The following is a 22617-nucleotide window of genomic DNA, read 5'->3' as shown; positions in this document are numbered from 1 at the left end:
AGATTTAAGATGGGCTTAGACTGTTAGGGCTTGTGAGAACTTTATTTTAAGACGGGAGGCGAGGGTGTTCATAACCAAAGGAAACACTGCGTGATGTCTGCATGTTCCAAGAGACTGAAAATGGATGTGACGTGTGTGGAAAGATTGGAAAATTCTGGTGGGAGTTTAAAAACACGGTCTCTTTTGAAAATCCGCCTGAAGCCAATTTTTTGATATGACTCTTAACATTTAACACTTCGTTATTTGATTTTATACGTGAGAGAATCTGAAGATCTTTCCCAAGAAAAAGATAAAAACACAACTTACTGCGGGACTTCAAGACATTTCCAAAAATTCCCCAGGAGTGACTGGATCTCAAGGGTGAAGAGTTTTTAAATGATCGTGGTTATGAGGTCAAAGAAAGCCATCTTAAGATAAATTTTCTACCTTTTAGTTCAGGAAGTAGCCTTCTTTACAGTCAACGATTTTTGTAGTAAATCTAAATGATCACTTTCTCAACGTGTTTTTGAAATAATGAAGTAATCTTTACTTTTCTAGCTAGGACTTCTCTCAAACTTGTGTGCTGAGGAGACTCAGATGTTGGCCTCAGCTCCTAGGCTGAACTCAGCAGATCGGCCCATGAAAACTTCTGTATTGAGACAAAGGAAAGGATCTGTCAGAAAGCAACACTTGTTATCTTGGGCTTGGCAGCAAGGAAGAGGACAGGTAGTGGAGATCCTGCAATCTGAAAAGCAGACTGAAAGGTAATCATCATAATGGGCAAACATTTTATGATGGAGCCATCCTAAACCAATTGTTTTTATTTTAAAATAGATTATGCAGATTTGTGGGTAAGCTCATTTTTCTTAGAGACGGTATAACAATAAAGGTTGTGCATATATTGGAGTCTAAACAGCTTGCTTTTTGAATTTAAAGCAGCTGAATAGCCTATTACTGAGTCTTGTTCAAAATATCTGGAGTTATAAGTTGGAGGCATAGAAGCTTTTTACAGATTTGAACTTAATGGAATTTTACTCAGTATTTGTTTCCATTCACTTGTAGGTGACAAAGAAGCTGAAGATGGGTGGTGGAGAGAGGTATAACATTCCAGCCCCTCAATCTAGAAATGTTAGTAAGAACCAACAACAGCTTAACAGACAGAAGACCAAGGATCAGAATTCCCAGATGAAGATTGTTCATAAGAAAAAAGAAAGAGGACATGGTTATAACTCATCCGCAGCTGCTTGGCAGGCTATGCAAAGTGGGGGGAAGAACAAAAATTTTCCAAATAATCAGAGTTGGAATTCTAGCTTATCAGGTCCCAGCTTACTTTTTAAATCTCAAGCTAATCAGAACTATGCTGGTGCCAAATTTAGTGAGCCACCATCACCAAGTGTTCTTCCCAAACCACCAAGCCACTGGGTCCCTGTTTCCTTTAATCCTTCAGATAAGGAAATAATGACATTTCAACTTAAAACCTTACTTAAAGTACAGGTATAAAGTAAGACAAATGTTAAAATTATGTTCACGGATAGTTGTCAATTGGTCTGAAACAAATTCGCTAAGGAATCAATCTATTTGTGTAGAACTGCTAATGTAAAAAAAATAGACCATCTTGTGTTGTGTGCACTGTGATACAATGGTAGTATCAGTGCAACTTAAACTTATGGTATTTGATATTAAGTGTTCTCAACTGAGTAACTTTTAAGTGGAAACCAAGTTTAGATTTGGGGAGTGGTAAAGGAATCAGCTTTTTCTATTGTTAGGGGAAGATAGTAATTTATCATTCATGGAGTAGATTGTTGAAAGTTGGTGAATCAGATTATAAGCTTCAAGCTAACACAAGGATTCAGAATTAGGTAAATACCTGAAAGTTTAGTATATTAGAAACACCCAAACCAGTAATATGCTAACAACGTGATGCACTGCTGAAAATGTGAATTTTTTGTAATAATTGCATTTTAGTGAATTGTACAGTGCGTGGAAAGGGCATTTGGAGCTCATTAGAATGAGACATAGTATATCCCAATGGCCGTTTATTAAATATAGTGGATTAAGTGTCTGTCAACAAATACACCAAAACCATTTTTTATAGAAACAGTATTTAATGGTCACTCAATAGCTTTCAAAATACATTTTTGTATTACAGCACTGCGCAAGCTATTCTAATAGTGATCTGGCCTCATCATTCCTGCAAAGCTTGCTTTGGGGAGTTGGATAATGTGAAAATTTTAAGTACCTAGGGGAGAAAGAGCCATGTACATATCTGTAATAAACTTGTAGCATATGTAAAGTTTTATTGGCCTTTATCTTACAAAAATGGAATATTTTAGTATGAATTTGCTGAATGTAAGACCGTGGACTGTTTTTTATAGTATGGCCTAATTTTAAAGGTCCAAAATAATTTGTTTTTAAAGTTTGCCCTTGTGCTAAAGTGCCAGTGTATGTATGTTATACTTGATTGTAAACTACATTTCAAAGTAAATCCGAGTGTAGTAAGTTTTATAACTAAAAAGGTTTAAGCTGCTAAAACTATTTTTAATAGATGTGAAATGCAGTATGGGACTGTTTTTTTTCCCCTCCTCTAAGCCCAAAGATTAACTGGAGTCCCTCCAACCTTACAGATTTTTGGGTTTCACAATCTTATAACCTAGGATACAGGTAGTTTTGAGTATGGTGCCAGTGATGTTTGGTTTTTGTTTGGTCAAGGGTAGATGCAACCCAACGGACCATTTATGCAAAAGATGTAAACTCTTGCATAATACATTGATAACATGTTTTGCCAACCTTAAGAGTAAATGCTTAAACATAAGTGAAACCAGTAGAAGTTATGTGGGTCAGTTTAAAAATTTTGATTGTTAATGCCCTATTTTGTAATTTGGCACCTCTTTTGATGCCTAAGCAGGTTAGCAGATGCCTAAGCTGTATTTTTCCAAATCAAGATGAAGTACTGCCCAAGTTAAATATTGATAGCCTAAAGACAAGTTTATATGGTACTTAATGTACATGATATGAATTTGAAGCATAAAATTAAATAAAATTGTTTTTCCCCATTGGCTTGGTTTTATTTTAAAAATGGTTTTGATTGCTTAATATTCTTTTTAAAAATGTCACTGACTTGAAGCTCATAATATACTCAGAATACTCAGAACTCTTGGACTTGTCTTAAATTTCTGATTATAAAAGAACAGTCACAACTAAAATGTGACAGGACTGTTGGCTTGAGAAGGGGCAACTAGTTTGCTGATACAGAAGATACTAGGATTTGACAGCTATGCAATTAAACAACTACTTGAGATTTCTCTGAGTAGTGCTAACAATTAAAAGAAAGAAAAAAAAAAGCCACACATGGAAAACGTCGCAAAGCTTTTCAAAGTTAATTCCATGATCTAGGTTCATAGAAAAAGAATTATGAATTTATCAAGTTGACAAGAACCCTTGTGTTTCAAAGTATGTTGACAAATGAAAGTACAAGTAAGGGGACCCTCAGAAGAAAAGCATCACGACCACACCTTTCTGATACAGATTCCAAATGATAGAGCATCTTAAAACTAGTTTGAGTAATCCTTAAAATTCTACAACTAGTCCCATGGCAAAGCTGTATTTTTTCATGCAAACTAGGAAATGATTTGGAGTTAAGGCAGAACCAGCATTTTGTTTCCAGGGTAATTTCTGTAGACAATGCCAAGGATTAAAGAAATGAACTTCATGTATTGAACAAATCTCAGCCTAGGTGTCTGTCAAGTTTTTAAGCTATATATTGAATACACTAGATTTTTAGTGGATTAATCTAGTAATACACTAGATTTTTGGTTTGACTCAAGCAAAATGGGTAAATGGGAGTGGGAGTGGAAGATTACCTGTAAAAATTTTAGCAGCTTAAGGGTAACCTGAATAAAAGGTCAGTAACCGTATAAACACTTCATACTTTAGGAAAGGTACTGATAAACTTTTGGTTAGCCTACAGAATGGTGATAGGAATTTCCCAAATTGATGCAATCATGAGAACCAAAAATAGCTGGTACAGAGAACTTACCATGTAAGGCTGCTGAAGTCAGCCATGTTGTGAACCTTAAGTAAATGCTGTAATTTCAATTTGTCTTCTTTTTGATGGCAGTTACACTATGATGGAATCAGGTCCAAAACCTATCCTTAAGCTTAAAATAAATACTGATAAACTATCCTCTTCCCTAGAACAACTACAACACAGGAAAAAATCTGAAAGGTTTTGTGTAAGTTTTAGTTTCTAGTATTTTGGTTGCATTCTTGTAGGCAATTTGTAAAGCAAGAGGGACAGAGTGCATCTCTAAAACCTCTTATATAAATTAGGAAAAAGTGTACCCAGGTGGTTACAAATCTAAGGTAGAGCAAAGTCTTAAAAAAACCCAAGATTTATTTTTGGCTCCTAGACCAGTTTATTTCACTTTCCAGCATTCAAAGCAATGTGATCTGCAAAAAACTAGATACAAAGGCCTTTTACTTCTTTACAAACTATGGTTAGTTCTCAATGAATTTACATGCCTCACTTTTTATTCCAAGAAAAATTCCCATTGTGCAATACAAGGGTGAAACAGCTGTTACAAATACACAGAAACATAATAAAGATAACCAATACTGTTAGAGGAAGGGGCAGAAGAAAAAACCCAAGAGAAGGAACCTTTTCCACAGTGACTAGCAGAATGTCTTGTAGATACCAATAACTGAAGGCAAACAGGTTGCTCACTTCTTCCTATCAAGTCATCCAATCTAAAATGAGAATAGTTCATGCCTAGGATAGGCTAACTATAGGCTTTGCTAGTCCTCCTTCCTAGTAGAATGCCATCAGATTATTCCTGAGCTATTGCTCAAGTCACAGCTACTTCAGAATATAATCTCAGGTTTTGTAAACAGGAACATGGTCAAAATGCAATACAATGGAAAATCTCTACAAGAGAATGAGATTTGGAAAGCCATGCTTAGAATCTCTGAGCCACACAACCATGAGATCTTGGATTACATTTAATCTCTCATCCAGGAACATTATCCATTTACCTTGTAAGGTTGTGAGGAATGAATAGCATATGCAGGAAGCTATCACATGATGGGTATTCTACAAAGCACAATTTTCTCATCTGTAAAATGGGAATAATACCCATTTCCCAGGAGTGTTTTTAGGATTAAATAGGAATATTTGAAAAGCACATGGTTCAGCACAGTAAGTGCTCAATAATATTGACAGCATTCAGTACAAAGAGAACCACAGAAGAGATCCTAAAGCAATTCATTCAACAGATGTAAAAATTAAAGAGGGCCTTTTCTGATTTACCATAATTAAATACTTTAGAGAACTACCAACTATTGTTATTGTAGTTACATACGTATTTACCTAAACTTTTTAAAAACAAAATCCCAACTCAATATGCAACTTAATTCTCTCCCCCTTAAATGTCTTAACTTCAAAAGGAAATGGAGAAGGGAGGTAGAGGGCAAAAAGTCTATGACCTCTACATTTTCTTTTAAAAACACACAGAACCTCTGTCCTAAGAACCCACTATGTTAATGAGTGTGTAACAGTATACAAAATACTTTTTGTGATTAAATCCAGTCGTTTTGGCTCTAAGTAAATTCTAGATCCCATTATATCAATTTTACTATCTCCAGGAAAATAAAGCTATAAAAACAATTCCCCATTTGATTAAACAACAAACATGGTAACAAAAGATGAAACAAGTGAAAAATTACGGGCTGTAACCTAGGATCTGACGCTTGCTGTGTGATCTTGGAAAAGTTCAAAAAAAATTTCTAAAATAAAATATGAACAAAAATACCTCCATTTCATACCTCCCTTGAAAATATACCTCTGCTATATTTTCAAAATTGCTATAAATTAAAAGCTGAAGACTCCACTTCCAGATTTTTAGTTAATAATTTTATATGGAAAGTTTTAAGTATGTGGCAAAAATGACAAAAATAAAATGTGATGGAATCAATGTATAGGTAAAGAAACATCATATCCTAATAAGAAACTAAGGAATCCAAAACATTTTGTGATACTATAAAAGTTATTTATTCGCTATACACAGAACATGTCCCCTATAAAATGTACATGTAAATCACTAAAAAGTATAATTTGGTGAACATTTTCTCAATTACAGAACATACTAAATCAGTTGGGATAACAGCTGTCTGCCTCAAAATAATCTAATTATAGCACCCAGTCTCCTTTATATCTAATGCAAAGTTAAATACTTATTTTGGGGGTTATATCCTAGTATGTGTTTGGTGAGGCAGAGTAAACAATTTAATATAACTCTAGTATATCACAGTCACTGCACAATAAACCAGTTTATTACAGATTAAAACAAATCATTTTTTCATTATTTGTAATAATGTGATCAAATACTGGATACTTTTAAATGGCATATAACCACACAATTACTTATCTTTGATAGTATATTGTGTTCTATAATTACATTGATACGAATGGTATAAAATATTGTTATGAATAATATACCTCAAACAAAACAATGAGGCCATACTGTAATGATTCACTAGATTGTGCTCAGTAGACATTTACTGAATAAGGGAATAATCTATTTTTCTCCTCAATTATCCAGGACAATGATTTGCCCATAGTAAGGGCTCAATAAATATTTGCTGAACATACTGACTAGGAAAGAGGTGAGAAGAGATGGGCCCTCTTAGCTGGATGTCAAATATAATTGGAATTTACCTGGGAAGGAGAGTACTTAAAGAAAGATGTAAACTGCATGTGGTGTATACAAGTAAATAAACACAGATGCCAACAAAGCAAATGATTAAGCAGAAAACACTGGCACCAAAATAAACAAAGGCAAGATTTGCCAATAATGGCAAAAATGGAACTTTCATATTGGACCATACCTTTTCCCACCCAATTCAGTTTGAGACAGACCAACAGAGGCACTGTAAGAGACTATGGCTGTCTTCCTTGATATTCAGACATCCTAGTTTCCAATAATTTATTATGGACCTATTACCCATGAATCAATATAAACCTATTCATATTTAGGGATTAGTTTCCACAAGTACAAAGTTGAATTTCCTTTTATTTGTCCTAAAATGCTTACTTTCAAACTTGAAGGGGCTTCAATTATTCCATGTAGTTTTCGATAACATTCTTTTATCTTTTCAGACCAGAGTCAAAATATTCGTACAGTATTCATACTGCAGCACCTTCCACCCACCCTTTGGTCGCTTGAACTGCCCTTCTTTGGTTCTTTTTCCGCTTTCAGATCTTTCTTGAAGTGTAGTAAGCAGAACTGTACTGGGTATTCCAGCTGCAGTTTGGTCTTAAATAAAAGAAGGATGTTTGTCAGTTTGGTTTTCTTTATTCTTCTCTGTGGTATACAGGATTTTGTTAGTTGAACTGGATGTAGCAGCTTACTGGGCCAAATTTTCAAGAGAATAATACAATAGTTCCCAGGTCTTTCCCCTGGGATGTAACTTAACAGCTCATACTCTATGTAGCACCTTTCCTCTCTCACTGAAGCATTATCTCTCATTTTTCTTCTTGCTTACTTGGCTTCAAAAAAAAAAAAAAAAAAAAAAAAAAAATGCAGAGAGATCTTAAGTAAAAGGAGAGGTGAAGTGTGTCAGCCCTCATTTGAGTATTGATATAACCATTCTATTTATTACTGAGCCCAGTACCACATACACAGTATGTACACTCAGTAAGTGGGGGACTCAACTACATCACCCAAAACTAACATAAAATACTACATAAAGATCCTCATCAAGTATCAGTAGGATCCAAACTACCATGGGTTCAACTGTAATATAGTCCTTTTGAAGCTGTTAGGTGTGTCACTTGAGGAACATATAAGGTTCTCAATAGTCCAAGTCTAAAAATAAGTTGACACAAGTAAAAATAAAAATGAAATTAGGCCTTCAAGTTCTATACAGAAAATGAACAATTTCAATGAGCTATCTCCTCAATCTACTTCTCTCAAATTATAGTCTGTAAAACAAACAACACCCCCCCACCCCGCCCCACCACCGCAAAACTAAGGACCAGGCCTTGGCTTAATTCCTGGCTCTGCCTTATAGTCTTTTCTTTGTGCCTCAGTTTCTTTATCTTTGATATGGGGAAAATAAAAGTATCTTTCTCACAGGGTTTTGTGAAGAGGAAGTGAGTTAATACATAGCCTTTTCAAGTGTCTGGCACATCATGAATACTTAATAAATTAGCTATAATTGTCATCAAGTAGATAGAATTCAAACCACAAAATACCCAACTAACCTACTTCCCCAAAGAGGTTATCACTTAATATTAGCTGCTCATCAACATTCAATTCAAATTGATTTAAAATCATGTCATAAACGTTAAGTCCCAATGCAACTTGTTTACGAAGAGGGAGAGCAGAATTACTGGTCCATCCAATAAAGAAAGTATAAACTTAGAATTAGCTGATCCAAATTTCCTCTTAACACACTACCAAATAACCTCTTAAGTTAGTTAACCCAAGAGGCTCAATGAGCAATCATGAAACAACTTTGATATTACACAATGAATTTTTAACTACTGTGTAAAAGATGTACCTTTCTGGCAAGTTCTATCATTTCCAAAGTAAAAGTTAGTTGTGCCTAGTGCAACACTGATTAAAAATATTCCTAAATCTATAAAGGACTGTTTCCATTGTTATTTTAGAATCATATTCAATACTGTAATAATTCCAGTTAATCATATTTCCTTCATTTTGTTTTTATTATAGCATGTTTGCTTAATTTACAGCAAGCAGAAAATAAGCTGGGTCTTGTTTTGATCCAAACATTGATGTTTTAAAGGTTGTACACAATATTTGTTAAAAAGAACATATAAAAATACCTTTTTAGAAGCCTCTATAAGAAAGAAAATACAAAGTTTAACCCCACAACTTTCCTCTTTGCTAGAACTGCAAACTACTGCTACAGTTTTAAATAGACTTTTTGTTGTTTAAACTATACATCCAGGAAAATCTAAAAAAATTAAAGAAACGTGCATATAAATGATTGCATAGCAGAACATGAACATTAACTGCAAACAGTAAAGAAATGAAAGTTAGAAATACTATCAAATATACAAAGGTTCTAGAATCAATCCTTTAAACACATTCCACAAACAGTATTTAAAATCCATCGTTGTATTCTTTACAGGCAAACCCTAGATTACTAAAACCAAAATTGAAAAAAGTAATCCTCTAAAAGGAATCGCTTCTCCATAATTCTCACTTGTATCTGTAAGCAAGCAATCTGAGATTTTTAAAGATGCTAGCTTTTTATTCTGAAATGAAATTGGACATGTCAAGTCACTTTTGTCCCCAAAACGATCTTTCAGAGAAATACTAGAAATTATAAATGGTTAAGGGTATTACTTCATTTTTAGTCAGGTACTACACTGATAATTGAAAGCTCAGAAGATGTGACTCTTGCTTAAAACTGACTAATCCTTTTTCCCAAATTATCTTAAATTTCATGGCACCACAGAATCACCTAGAGTGAGTGTTGTCTTTCAACTTGCCTCGAATTAAATAAACTGAGGTGTGAAAAGCAGGCCTCCCTCACAAAGAGGTAGGCAAATTTTGATACAAATGCACGAGCCAAGTGCTGTAAGCATCAAAATTTCAGTTTTTACACTATGCACACACACAAAACCTACTTTGAAACAATTTACTTGTTTCTAACAGCAGTAAAAAAACTAAGCAATATTATGGTCAATAACGCTCCTTAAACTTTAGAATAACTACATAAGAATATTCCTTTCTCCTTAAAATTATTTTTGCCATCATCGACCTGCTCAAATTTCAAGGTGAGTTTTTGTGTTTTCTATGTTTCAAATCTTCATAGGAACCAGAAAAAAAGCAGTGAAGGTTCCATGTTTCAGTCAAAAACTCAATTTCCCAGCTGGCATCATTCCCCAAGACAGTGGGGTTAACAAAAGAACTAATCCACACTGCATCAAAAATAATTATCATTGGCCTAGACATCTGGTTTTGCTGTTTTGTTTTTGAGACGGAGTCTCACTCTGCTGCCCAGGCTGGAGTGCAGTGGCGTTGATTTTGGCTCACTGCAACTTCCACCTCCTGGGTTCAAGTGATTCTCTTGCCTCGGCCTCCCGAGTAGCTGGGATTACAGGCATGTGCCACCATGCCCGGCTAATTTTTCTATTTTTAGTAGAGACGGGGTTTCACCATGTTGATCAGGCTGGTCTCAAACTCCTGCCCTTGTGATCCACCCGCCTCGGCCTCCCAAAGTGCTGGGATTACAGGTGTGAGCCACCGCGCCCGGCCGGGCCTAGACATCTTGACAAGACATAAAGGTCCACCCTGAACCTAAATGTGTCTGAGCAGTCAGTGTCGTACTGTGGCTACTACTTCACTTTTGTATCATTCTATCTTATTAGCAAGCTACATTTCTAGGTTAACAGTTCTACCAAATATGAATATGAAAGTTTATTTTTAATGAGACAATGTTGCAAATTATGGTCAACCAACATCTTTTCACCAAATACTTCAAGCATAAAAAATGAGAATCTTTACAAAAATATACAGAGACACCACAAATTGGTAGCTGCCCATAACATTAAACAAACTGGACTCTTAAGAGTGGCTTCTCAACAGCATATCATTTTAATTATAACCATTGCCCGGTACAGGGAAAACTAACAAGTGTTTTTTAAGCATCATTGCAACATTGTATTCCTGATAATTTAAGTAAACCAAACTATGAGTAAATGAATGATACATGCCTAAAAATGACCATGGTTTATACTATCAGTGGCCACTGGACTTAGGACTAGTCCAAGACCTTGATCTAGATTTTGACCTAGACCTAGACTGTGATCTTGACTGAGATTTGGATCTAGGTGGTTCTTTTTTCCTTGATTCCTTTTCATATCTTGAGCCAGACTTATAATGTGTTTTGGAATCTGTTTTAGAGGTGCCTCTAGTTTTGGTGTGAGATGCAGACCTAGAACGTGATTTAGCCTTCATTTCTTTCTTGGGCTGGGACTTGGACCGTGATCTTGAATTGGATTTAGATCTTGAAAAAGATCGATTTCGGTGTTTGAATCTTTCAAAACAGAGGAGAGATATAATTAGAGTAAAAATTAGATTCTATATTAATCAAATTTGTTATTTTTAGAGCAAAAGTTCACTCTGAAATTAAAAAATATATGAGTCTTTTTCAAAGCAAAGTTATTTACCTATCATTGTCGGAATGGCTTCTGCTACGCCGTGGTCTTCCAGTCGGTCTACTGCTAAAAAGCATATCAGAAAAAGCGGTGACAAATATCTATTCATAGAGGCAAAGTTTCTAATTAAAAGCAAACCATAAAACTTTTAAAATAAAATACCATATTTTTTGTCTCAATGAAACAGTCAATATATATAATTAAAAGTATACAAAAAAGTAAAAAAAAAAAAAATGCTAACAAATACATTTTTAAAACAGATCACTGTGCTACACAGCACACTTACTTTCTAGGACTATACGATCTTCTATAGTTGTAATCAAAAGACCGACTTCTTGATCTCCTCCTTTCATAACTTCGGCTTCTAGAACGTCTGTATCTGTCATAATCATCATAGCGTGAAGAACTGTACACATTCCTCCCTTCCTTGGCTTTCATCTGATTTGGTGCTAGGAAATACAAAGAACAGAAATACTTAGAAATATTAAAAACAGTATTAAAGCCCTCAATAAATAGAAAAAAAAATCCCTGCATCCCCTCTTGTATCCCAAACAGAGTATGTATGACGGGGTGGTGCCTCTCATGCTTGTAATCCCACTACTTTGGGAGGTTGAGGTGGGAGGATCCTTTGAACCCAGGAGTTTGAGACCAGCCTGGAGCAACATGGCAATATCCCATTTTTACAAAAAATTATTAGCTGGGCCTAGTGGCTTGCACATGTATTCCAGCTACCTGGGAGGCTAAGGGGGTAAGAGTTTGCGGCTGCAGTGAATTGTGATTACACCACTACACGCCAGCCTGAGGGTCAGAGACCCTGTCTCAAAAAAAAAAAAAAAAAGTTTGTGTATGTGTTTTGGCTTTTTTTTTTTTTTTTTTTTTGAGATGGAGTCTTGCTCAGACGCCCAGGCTGGGGTGCGGTGGCGTGATCTTGGCTCACTGCAAGCTCCGCCTCCCGGGTTCATGCCATTCTCCTGCCTCAGCCTCCCGAGTAGCTGGGACTACAGGCGCCTGCCACCTCGCCCGTCTAATTTTTTTGTATTTTTAGTAGAGACCGGGTTTCACCGTGTTCGCCAGGATGGCCTCGATCTCCTGACCTCGTGATCCGTCCATCTCGGCCTCCCAAAGTGCTGGGATTACAGGCGTGAGCCACCGCGCCCGGCCGGCATTTTTTTTTTTTAATGTAGTTTTATTCTTGAGACCAGGGTCTCGCTGTGTCATCCAGGCTAGAGTGCAGTGGCACAATCACAGCTCACTACAACCTCCACCCCACACCTGTTGAAACCATTCTCCTGCCTCAGCCTCCTGAGTAGCTGAGATTACAGGCACGCACTACCACACCCGGTTAATTTTTATATTTTAGTAGAGACAGGGTTTCACCATATTGGCCAGGCTGGTCTCGAATTTCTGACCCCAAATAATCCACATGCCTCGGCCTCCCAAAGTGCTGGGATTACAGATGTGAGCCACTGTACCCGGCCAGGAGTCTTTTTTTTTTTTTGAGTTGGAGTTTTGTTCTTGTTACCCAGGGCAGAGTGCAATGGTGCAATCTCGGTTCACCACAACCTTCGCCTCCTGAGTAGCTGGGATTACAGGCATGCACCACCACGCCATGCTAATTTTGTATTTTATTTTTTGTGGAGACGGGGTCTCACTTTGTTGTCCAGGCTGGTCTCAAACTCCTGGGCTCTGGTAATCCTCCTGCCCAGGCCTCCCAAAGTGGTGGGATATAGGCGTGAGCTACCACACCCAAGCATTTTACATTTTTTAATGTTTGGAAAAAAACGAACCATATGCTGATTTGGAATGATCCTGCCACAGATTCCGTTCATTAAGAACACAATTAACAAAGTATAGGTGGCCCAGGAACAATGTGCAGCGTCAAAATGCAGTAATATATAATTACAGTTCTAAGACCCTAAGTAGAATAAGGCATTCCTAAATGCCTACAGACACTTCAGTTCTTATCTCATTCAATTCATTGAAGCAGATACTTTATGTATTGAAGTACATATAAATAACACAATGCATAACCAGGAATCTATTACCCAACTGAAGAACTAGTTACCAATATTTTATGTCTACTCAAGAGCTCCTCTTCTCCTCAGCAGCTTTTTTTTTTTTTTTTGAGACAGTCTCTCGCTCTATTGCCCAGTCTGGAGTGCAGTGGCGCAATTGCGGCTCACTGCAACCTCTGCCTGCTGGGTTCAAGCAATTTTCCTGCCTCAGCCTTCTGAGTAGCTGGGACTACAGGTGTGCGCCACCATGCCTGGCTAATTTTTTGTATTTTTAGTACAGATGAGGTTTCACCATGACCTTGTGATCCACCCGCCATGGCCTCCCAAAGTGCTGGGATTACAGGTGTGAGCCACTGCACCCTGCCGTTATTTTAATCTCTTAATTAGTATCTTGCCCAAGGTAACATAGTGGCTAAGCCAGAATTCAAACATAGGTCTATTTGACTCTAAAACCTGTACTCCTGCCTTGTAAGTATGAAGCAAACATCTGGTAAGCCTGCATAACCAACTTTCAGAAGAGTCCACATATATTTTAGGCATTCTCATTTCCACTTCCTACCTACACTTAACCCCAAAACTTTGTAATACACCTGGAAAATATGATGAAATATTCAAGAAATATTCAAGATACTCCATTTTCTTAAAAACAATCCGTTTGGGATCACGCCTGTGATCCCAATCCCAGCACTTCGGGAGGCTAAGGCAGGTGGATCACCTAAGGTGGGGAGTTCGAGACCAGCCTGGCCAACATAGTGAAACTCCGTCTCTACTAAAAATAAAAAAATTAGCCAGATGTGGTGGCATGCACCTGTAATCCCAGCTACTCGGGAGGTTGAGGTATGCGAATCGTTTGAACTCGGGAGGTGGCGGTTGCAGTAAGCCAAGATCACGCCACTGCATGCATTCCAGCTTGGGCAACAGAGTGAGACTCTGTCTCAGAAAAAAAGAAAAAAAAAAAAAAAAAAAAAAAAAAAAGGCCGGGCACGGTGGCTGATGCCTGTAATCCCAGCACTTTGGGAGGCCGGGGCGGGCAGATCACGAGGTCAGGAGATTGAGACCATCCTGGCAAACACGCTGAAACCCTGTCTCTACTAAAAACAAACAAAAAAAATTAGCCAGGCGTGGTGGCAGGCGCCTGTAGTCCCAGCTTCTCGGGAGCCTGAGGCAGGAGAATGGTGTGAACCCGGGAGGTGGCAGAGCTCGCAGTGAGCGGAGATCGCGCCACTGCACTCCAGGCTGGGCGACAGAGCGAGACTCCGTCTAAAAAAAAAAAAAAAAAAAAAAAAAAAGAAGAAAAAAGAGATCCTTTTGGGTTTTGAACAGATACACAAATTGCTTAAATTCTTAAAAAAAAAAAAAAATCAAAACACTAAAAAAATAATGCTTCATACATATCAGGCATAAGGGTACTTACTCTTTCGATCCCCCTGGGCAAACTGGATTTCAATCTGCCGTCCACAAATCCACTTTCTGTCCAAATTATGTAAAGCATCTTCAGCATCACGAACATCCTCAAATGTGCTAAATGTTAAGGGGCTTGGGAAGTTTTGCAAACTTTGATAATGAATGAGAGTTCAGTTGGTATGTCTGGAACAATTCACGATCTCCCATTATTCCAGAAAATCGACCAGACCCCCACTTACTAGTTGGTGATTCAGTTGGATTCAGCCATTAACACTTCACACTATAAAAGCACTTGTGTTTTCCTAAGGCACGTATTTGAAAACGTATGAATACATATTGCAGTAAAGTTATTATTGAAATAAGATCTGTTATAGCTGAATCACCAAGTTGTCCTATCCAAAAATTTTCCTAAGTTTTAAGAATTAAGTTTACAAGACAAAAAAGAAAAACAAATGTCAGTTCTATGTTGTATGCTAAAACAAAAATTTCTTAAAATAAAACCAAACTACTGTCTTTCATATTTGTTTCAAATGAAAAAAAGAAAATGCCAATAGTTCTTGTGTAAGCAAGCAGTATATGCCTTACCTTACAAGAGACGAAAGCATTAACTTCAAATTTATTTTGTTGTTTTCTTTTTCATATATATCTAATACTACTATTTCATTTAACTGTCTTCCTTCCACTGCATGGGAAGACAAGCACGCTAGCCATTTGTGGGCATCAAGACAGAGTCAAGCAATACTCAAGACAATTACTATACCAAAAGCGTTATTACATCCATGCAGACTGTAAAAGCATGCTATCGAGAAACAGATCACTGTAAGGACTCCTAGACTGGAAAGTCCTAACCATGACCCTAAATATACAACTTCTTGCAAAGAATGGTTTGAGACTGGTTTCCAACTTGAGAATTTCAAGATATTATTTACCGGCCTTAAGCAGGAACTACTGGTACTTGTTTTTGATCTGAGAAGCTAAGCTGCTTGTCCTCCCTGGTCATGACAGCAATATTACTACGACAACTCCTGGCTTTACATAGCTATTCTATCCAAACCTAGCTCCTTTCCTAAAACCATCATTGTAACAGAGACCAAGTATACATTCAAGGCAGGGTTTGATATAAATGGTTTGGAAAGAGCTAGGTTAGGTACAGGTTTTCATTCTATCCTAAAAATCATTATTCTAGTTTGCACATTTCTATTTCCTAAATTTGAGAGAAAACACAAGATCTGCAGATTTAAAGAGGTGATTTAAAAAATCCCTGAAGTGATACACTCCTTTTTCGAGACCAATACTGGTATTCTTTTACTACAGAGACTAAAAGGTCTGCCTTACTAGACTTCCCACTTTTTGTTCTGAAAGGAATTAAGGACTGCAGGTTTCCAGCTCTCTCTTCCCGAGGCCATTATGAACAGATTAAATGGAAGGACAAGTTTTAAATAACTGGGGTTTCAACATGAAAAGGCAAAGGCTGATGGGGAGTTCAGAACCTTGAATACTGTAAGTGAACATCCCTCAAGGTTAATGCAGCTGGGCTCTAAACTAATTAGAAGGAATAAGTTCACTTAATGGGTATACCCCAAGAGACAGAATATAAGTATAAAAAGGATTTATATTGAGAGCCATAAAAATTATTAATAAGAGCAGAGCATCCTCTCTGGGGCTACTTTCAAAAACAGAATCCTGGGCTGATGGCAAGTTTCTACTTTACTCGGTAAGCCAGGGATAGGAAGAAAAGGCTATTGCAAATGGAGTCAGACAGAAGAGACAGCAGCAGCAGAGGCAGCCAAGTATCACTCTGATGTCAACCATGGAGAAATTTGTACTTTATGGTCTTTTCAAAAATGAAATTGATAAGCCTGTTACTTATTTCTTTTCAACTATTTTAAGACCATAGACTTACTGAATATGTATTTTAAAATTATCATTCTTCTTTAGATTGCTTTGAATCGCTAGCCTTTTCTGCCTCAAATACCACACACTCTTGAATCAAACTACTACTGACCTTGATTCCTGGGCCACCCAACGCTAGGTAAAATCAGGTCTATGTTGTAAGCCAGAATGCACCGCTACCTTTATTTACTAAGCCAGATACAGCTATTACCTTCTCTGTAATGGAGCTTTGCAACCAATGCTCACAACTGTCCTTGATCACTGGCCCTGCAGGAGTAGCTTTTGGCTTTTTCCCTGTAAGTCTCACTAGGACTCCACTAACTTAAAAGTTTGAGGCCCACTGAATTTAAGCAGGAAGATTTTTTCCTAGTCTGAGGCCCACAACCCAAACTGTTGTTGCAGGGAGATGATCTCACTGAAAGGAGGAAGGTCACCTGACTCTGGGTCAGGGACCAGTCTCCCATAGGTCCCAGTTGGTTACCTATACCAGGGAGAAGGCCTCCTGCAACTCATTCAGGGCCAACTGATCATGTGTGCTAAAGCAGCGCAGAGCCAGCAGTCTTCACAGTGTTAAGATAAAGAAGTTAAGGGTTTGTGTGTGTCCCCAACAACCACTTTAAAATCCATATCTAAACAGAATTTCTAGTGGCTCTGACCCTACAAGACCACCTGAGCTGTTTCTAAGTAGTCCCCAGTGCATGCACCTGTCTCTCCTTTAAGCAGGGCTCTGTGGCTTAACCCCAGGACCCCATGCTACTCCAAAGAGCACACTGCCTGCTACTCTGTGGCATTTGACCACCTGGTCCAAAACCAAAATATGCTGAATTTAATCTTAAGAATATACATCCTGTTACACTTTAACTTGATAAGAGAGTGCATTTATACAAGACCACAATCACAACATCAAAGGCCCACATAAATCAAGTTACAGGTTTTGTCACTAGACCAAACCAGAATAATTTTGAAAATTAACTGCTTACAAAACATTAAAAAAAAAAAGAAAAAAAAGAAAAAAAAAAGAAAAATAGTTATTCTGTAGGATACATCAGGTATGACTCCTTTAATCTTGGCCATCATTCAACTTCATCTTGACCTTTAACTCTTTAAGTGCTTGTCAGAAGGACTTGTCATGAGATGCTTGGCCAAATATGACAGATGGCTTTATCTTTAACTTTGAAAAACAACCTTTTCCCCCTTTTGTAGATAAAGCGAGGCTTTGTCTCCCATTAGGCTTGTCCTTCTTCCAGCTTTTCTTTATTTTTTCTTTTCCCAAACTCTCCCTTCTCTTCAAGCCTGATCCTTAAGAGGTCTTTGGCTTGTCTACTTGCCTTAAGTGTTGAACTCTACTCTAAAGGTTCTTTCATGCTTTCTCTTTGGGGTCGCCATAACTGTACAGCTTTACATTCTCTGAGGTAACAACAGAGGACAGCAAATTAGGGGACAATATTAAAGAAGTTTACCTCATTGTTATACAATTTGTTTTTGATCAAGTGATTCAAATTAACAAACAAGAATACCAAATTTTAATTGCTAAGCACAAGAACATATTAACTTTTAACGGACTTACATTAAAGGTAGTAGCAACCAGAGTGCATTCAAATTTAAATCACATACATAATCATCGACTTGAGTTTCAGAAGCATGAATGGGAATTTAAATATTTTACCATTTTTGGATTAACTTTAATAACGACAGCAATGTGTGAGTCAGAATTAATTTTCAAAAATTTGAAGACAGACATTTATTAGAGGACAAAAAGAAACTACTTTTTAGATGTTACCACTTACATAAACTTGAATTTCAAACTTCAACACCCCTCACTAATCAGCCATCTGAAGAAAGGATATTGAACATAAGCAAATCCTCTTGGACGGCGAGTGTAGAAATCAAGTGGAACATACACATCAACTATAGGACCATAACGACCAAATTCACGCCGCAAGTCTTCAGACCTAAAACATAAAATTTTTATGTCCAAGTCCTTAAGATGTATAGGCAATATATCTTTCTGATGAAGGAAAGCTAAGATCCAAGAATTTGGAAGATAAAAATGCAGTTTACATTAGCAGGACAACAGCAGACATATGGTACAAGGGAATGACCACAATTTTTATCTACAGCCTTCGTTTTTCATAAAAGGTACAGCAGCATCAGGTTGTATATAAGCATTTCTTTTTTTTTTTTTACTTTATATTACAGCATCAAATCGACTCTAGTACTCTGAAAAATACCAAGCACTTATTTTTACTCCCCAATTTTAGCGACAGGTTTAGACACTTAACAATAGGTAAATAAATATGGTCTGAAAAAGTCACAAATATCGAACTCCTTAAATGTCAAAATGACGTAAAGGGAAAATTTCTCTAGACGCTAACATAATTACTATTGCTTTCTTTCCTGCTTAAATTTAAGACAAAAGCAAATCACAAAGCTAGCAAAAAAAAAAAAAACCCACAAAACACCAAAAACCCAAACCACTTATTTTTTGTGTGTAGATTCGTTATTTGTGAAATAAGAAGCCTCATCTTGTTGTAAGAACTCTTCCAAAATAATCTGAAGGCAACTCGAAACAAGGGAATGGTGAGAACAAAGCCTATTTAGGGTAGGTCTAAATTAATCTAATTTAGCTGTCAACGTCCTAATGATTGAGGCTTCCCAAACCTCCCTTTTCAAAGGATGACCAGAATTTCCAGGAAATAAGAAAAACTACTCGCAACATTTAACTGGAAAAATCTAACTCCCCAAATCTCAACGCTCCCTTTCTCCAAACACCTCCAACTGATTAAAACCCCCAAATATTAATAACGGCAACAACAATAAAGATAAATAGTAGCAAGATTCCTCTCCTCGATCCCGTTATTTCACCTCAAAAGAAAAAATCTCTGGGTCAAGGGGGCGTGAACCTCGAAGAATGAACTTCAAATCAATGGGGGGGCTGCCGTCGGGTCGCGGAAAGGCCGCGGCAGGGGGCTGCGCGCTCGGGGAGGAAGCCGGGAGAAAGGGGCTGCGAACTGCGGAGGGGGAGGGGACCGAAAAACCCCGCCACGCGGCCCGGCGAGGGCAGAGGCGCCGCCCTCGCTCCCACGCGGCAGCTGAGGCCGGCAGCGCGGCCTAGTTCGGCGCCAAAGCGGGCGCGGGACCCGCCATCTTCACTCAGTCCCCTCCCCCGGCCCAGTGCCGCCACCACCACCAGGGTCCTCTCCGGGCGCCTGCGGCCTCCCCGCCTAGGCCCGGAGTACCTGCCTTGTACCTACCTGGTGTCGTCGGCCACGTTCCTGACGAACAGAGACGTGTTGGGGGGACGCAGGTAGCGGGACATGGCGGCGGCTTGTCTCGGCCGGGCGCACTAACGGGTTCAGCAAACCGTCCTCGGCTCCGGCGGCCGAGCCTCAGACACACACAGCTAGAGGGCTCTGCTACGGCAACCGACTCTTCTCGCGAGACTTCACTCCCGCCTCCACTCCCCCCTCCTACCTCCGCGCAAAGTCGGGCCCGCAACGGTTCTTTCCCGCGAGATCACCAGGCTTGCGACTGCGCATGCGGAGGGCTGGCGCACGCGCCTCCGCCTCGATCTCATTCATTGGCCTCTTGTGGTGCCTCTTACCCTCCCGCCCGCTTGTTCTTTCTTTCTTTAGGTCTTCATTTTCCCGCCCTTTTCTACCTTGCACTCCCCTTCATCCCCACCCCCAAATCAGGAAGCAGATGTTTTAGTCTCTAGGCCAAACTTTGCAGTTATTACTAAATGGATAGATTTTTAAACTATTTAATTCAGAGAGGCTGCCTTAAATTTCTCATTTGGTCCAAGTTAATGCCCTGCTTTTGTTTTGCCTTAAATTTCCCGTTTGGTCCAGGTTATGCCCTGACCAGCAAAATAAGGATTTAAAGCTTCTTGTACTGAGTGTGTAAAGGAAGGAGGTGTGTGCCCTTGCGCAGAGCTGGGCCTGCCTCTCCAGTGCTTACAGCCCGCCTTTGCCCCTCACCCACACCCTGGCCATCTCCACTTAGTCACGTGTTTGGCTCCTAGCCTGGGTGGGACCAAACCTCACACTGTAGGTTCATGACTGTGGTCATTTGTAATGTATTGTTTGTTGCTGACGGCTTCCCGGGTATGCATCGGAGCTGTACTGCAGTGGTTCTCAAACTTTTTGGTGTCAGAACGCCTTTATGTTATTGTGGATTATGGAAGATTCCAAAGAGTTTTTTTGTTTTTTGTTTTTAAAGTGTGGGTTATACCTATTAATAAATAGTTAATGAGAACTTAAAATAGAGGAAACTTCGGCTGGGCTCGGTGGCTCATGCCTGTAATCCCAGTACTTTGGAAGGCCTAGGCGGGCGGATCACGAGGTCAAGAGTTCGAGACCAGCCTGACCAACACCGTGAAATCCCCTCTCTACTAAAAATACAAAAATTAGCTGGGCGTAGTTGCGCGTGCCTGTCATTCCAGCTACTTGGGAGGCTGGGGCAGGAGAATTGCTTGAACCCGGGAGGCGGAGGTTGCAGTGAGCCGAGGTTGCACCACTGCATTCCAGCCTGGCCGACAGGGCGAGACTCTGTCTCAAAAAAGAAAAAAAAAAAAAAAAAAGAAAAGAAAACTTTGACTCACTCCACTACCCTTTATCGCACATCACATCGTGTACCCTCTGCAAAACTCCACGTTTGTAAGAGAATGAGCATGAAAATAGCAAATAATCTTTAGTATAGTTTTGACTTTGGAGGCCCTTTTGAGAACCATTTCCTGCTCGATAAGAGTCAACTTCTGGAGATGAGAGACCTCGGGTTGGAATGCCTCCAACGTGTGGCACAGTGCCAAGTAGGTAGCAGGGATTCAAGTACTGTTAAATTAAATGAGGTTTTATTTAATAAAAAGTCATAAAGCATTATTTTTGTATCAATCAGCATCTAAGACAATTAAGTGATCTGATACAGGTGATGATAGTTTGCAGCAATCTGTAGCAGAGCTATTCTAAATTTTTGTTTCCCAAGAAGATTTGCATGCTTAATTTATTAAATGTTGGGCCGGGAAAGGTGGCTTACACCTGTAATCCCAGCATTTTGGGAGGCTGATGTGAAAAACAAAACAAAACAAAAAAAAGTTTGATTCCATTATGTGTCAGACATTGTGCGAGAAGCTTGAAATTCAGTAATGAAAATCATAGAACTTATATTTCTAGAGGGGGCAATGAGAAAATAAGCAAAGTAAATGCAGGTTTGTCATATGAAAGAAACAGTAATATGATAAGTTTTTTCTTGTTTTTGATTTTTATTTATTTTTATTTTATTTTATTTTTTGAGACGTAGTCTTGCTCTGTTGCCCAGGCGGGAATGTAGTGGCTGGATCTTGGCTTACTGCAGCCTCTGCCTCCTAGGTTCAAGAAATTCAACTACATCAGACTCCTGAGTAGTGGGGACTACAGGCGCCCACCACCATGCCCGGCTAATTTTTCTATTTTCAGTAGAGACGGATTTTCACCATGTTGGCCAGGCTGGTCTCAAACTCCTGACCTCAAGTGGTCCGCCTGCCTCGGCCTTGCAAAGTGCTGAGATTATAGGTGTGAGCCACTGTGCCCCTGGCCTTGTTTTTAATTTTTAAAACAGGGTTGCCTAGGAAGGCCTTGCTGAGCAAGTGTCTCCCCTGCCCCTCTCAGTTAAGTACTTTCAGTGGCAAGAAAACAGATTTCTGCAAATTACCTTCAGTAATAGAGGAAATTTACACAGTCTGGTGCTACTCCAGCCACTCATGTTTAACAGGGTAAAGGTTTAGAAGGGAGTCTGATGCATAGAAAGTGCCCTAAAATGTTAACAGGATCACAGGGGCCCAGTACAACATGAAAATGCAAGGCCCTTCATTCAGTATTTATTAAGAAATTCAGAATGACAATCGCAGAGTACTAAGCCAAGTGCAGGGTCCTTCCGAGTGTGGGGCCCATTCCAATGCACAAATAGCACACTCAAGAAGCTGGCCCTGAATGCTAGCAATTATTATGATTCATAATGCCTTCAGAAATATCACAGGCAACTGAGGAACAAATATTTACTCACCAGAATTGCTTTCCCCCAAGTGTCCCTTTTTTTTTTTTTTTTTGAGATGGAGTCTCACTCTGTCGTCCAGGCTTGAATGCAGTGGCGCAGTCTCAGCTC

The 22617-nt window shown here is 38.7% G+C and overlaps 2 protein-coding genes across 9 annotated transcripts; one reads left to right on the top strand and one right to left on the bottom strand.

Moving 5' to 3' along the window:
• Positions 1-635: 635 nt before the first annotated feature.
• On the top strand, positions 636-1567 carry PNRC2 (proline rich nuclear receptor coactivator 2). The gene is made up of 2 exons (XM_007980051.3): positions 636-743; positions 1042-1567. Exon 2 carries the CDS (start codon positions 1060-1062, stop codon positions 1477-1479), a length of 420 nt encoding a protein of 139 aa, XP_007978242.1. The 5' UTR covers positions 636-743; positions 1042-1059; the 3' UTR covers positions 1480-1567.
• Positions 1568-4354: 2787 nt separating this feature from the next.
• On the bottom strand, positions 4355-19967 carry SRSF10 (serine and arginine rich splicing factor 10). 8 transcript variants are annotated; one of them, XM_038005328.2, is made up of 7 exons: positions 19734-19914; positions 18327-18431; positions 14597-14700; positions 11454-11616; positions 11180-11233; positions 10945-11046; positions 7116-7289 (listed from the first exon to the last, which is right to left on the bottom strand). In XM_038005328.2, exons 1-7 carry the CDS (start codon positions 19796-19798, stop codon positions 7229-7231), a joined length of 654 nt encoding a protein of 217 aa, XP_037861256.1. In that variant the 5' UTR covers positions 19799-19914; the 3' UTR covers positions 7116-7228. The 8 variants fall into 8 exon arrangements, with proteins under 8 accessions (XP_007978238.1, XP_007978236.1, XP_007978239.1 ...); XM_007980047.3 differs by lacking the exon at positions 10945-11046 and having other exon boundaries at positions 4355-7522; XM_007980045.3 differs by lacking the exon at positions 10945-11046 and having other exon boundaries at positions 4355-7289.
• Positions 19968-22617: the final 2650 nt, after the last annotated feature.

This window comes from Chlorocebus sabaeus, chromosome 20, assembly GCF_047675955.1.
Source record: "Chlorocebus sabaeus isolate Y175 chromosome 20, mChlSab1.0.hap1, whole genome shotgun sequence".
Classification (NCBI taxonomy): domain Eukaryota; kingdom Metazoa; phylum Chordata; class Mammalia; order Primates; family Cercopithecidae; genus Chlorocebus; species Chlorocebus sabaeus.
Note: the sequence above shows the minus strand (reverse complement) of the source record. Positions and strands in the feature narration are given on the sequence as shown.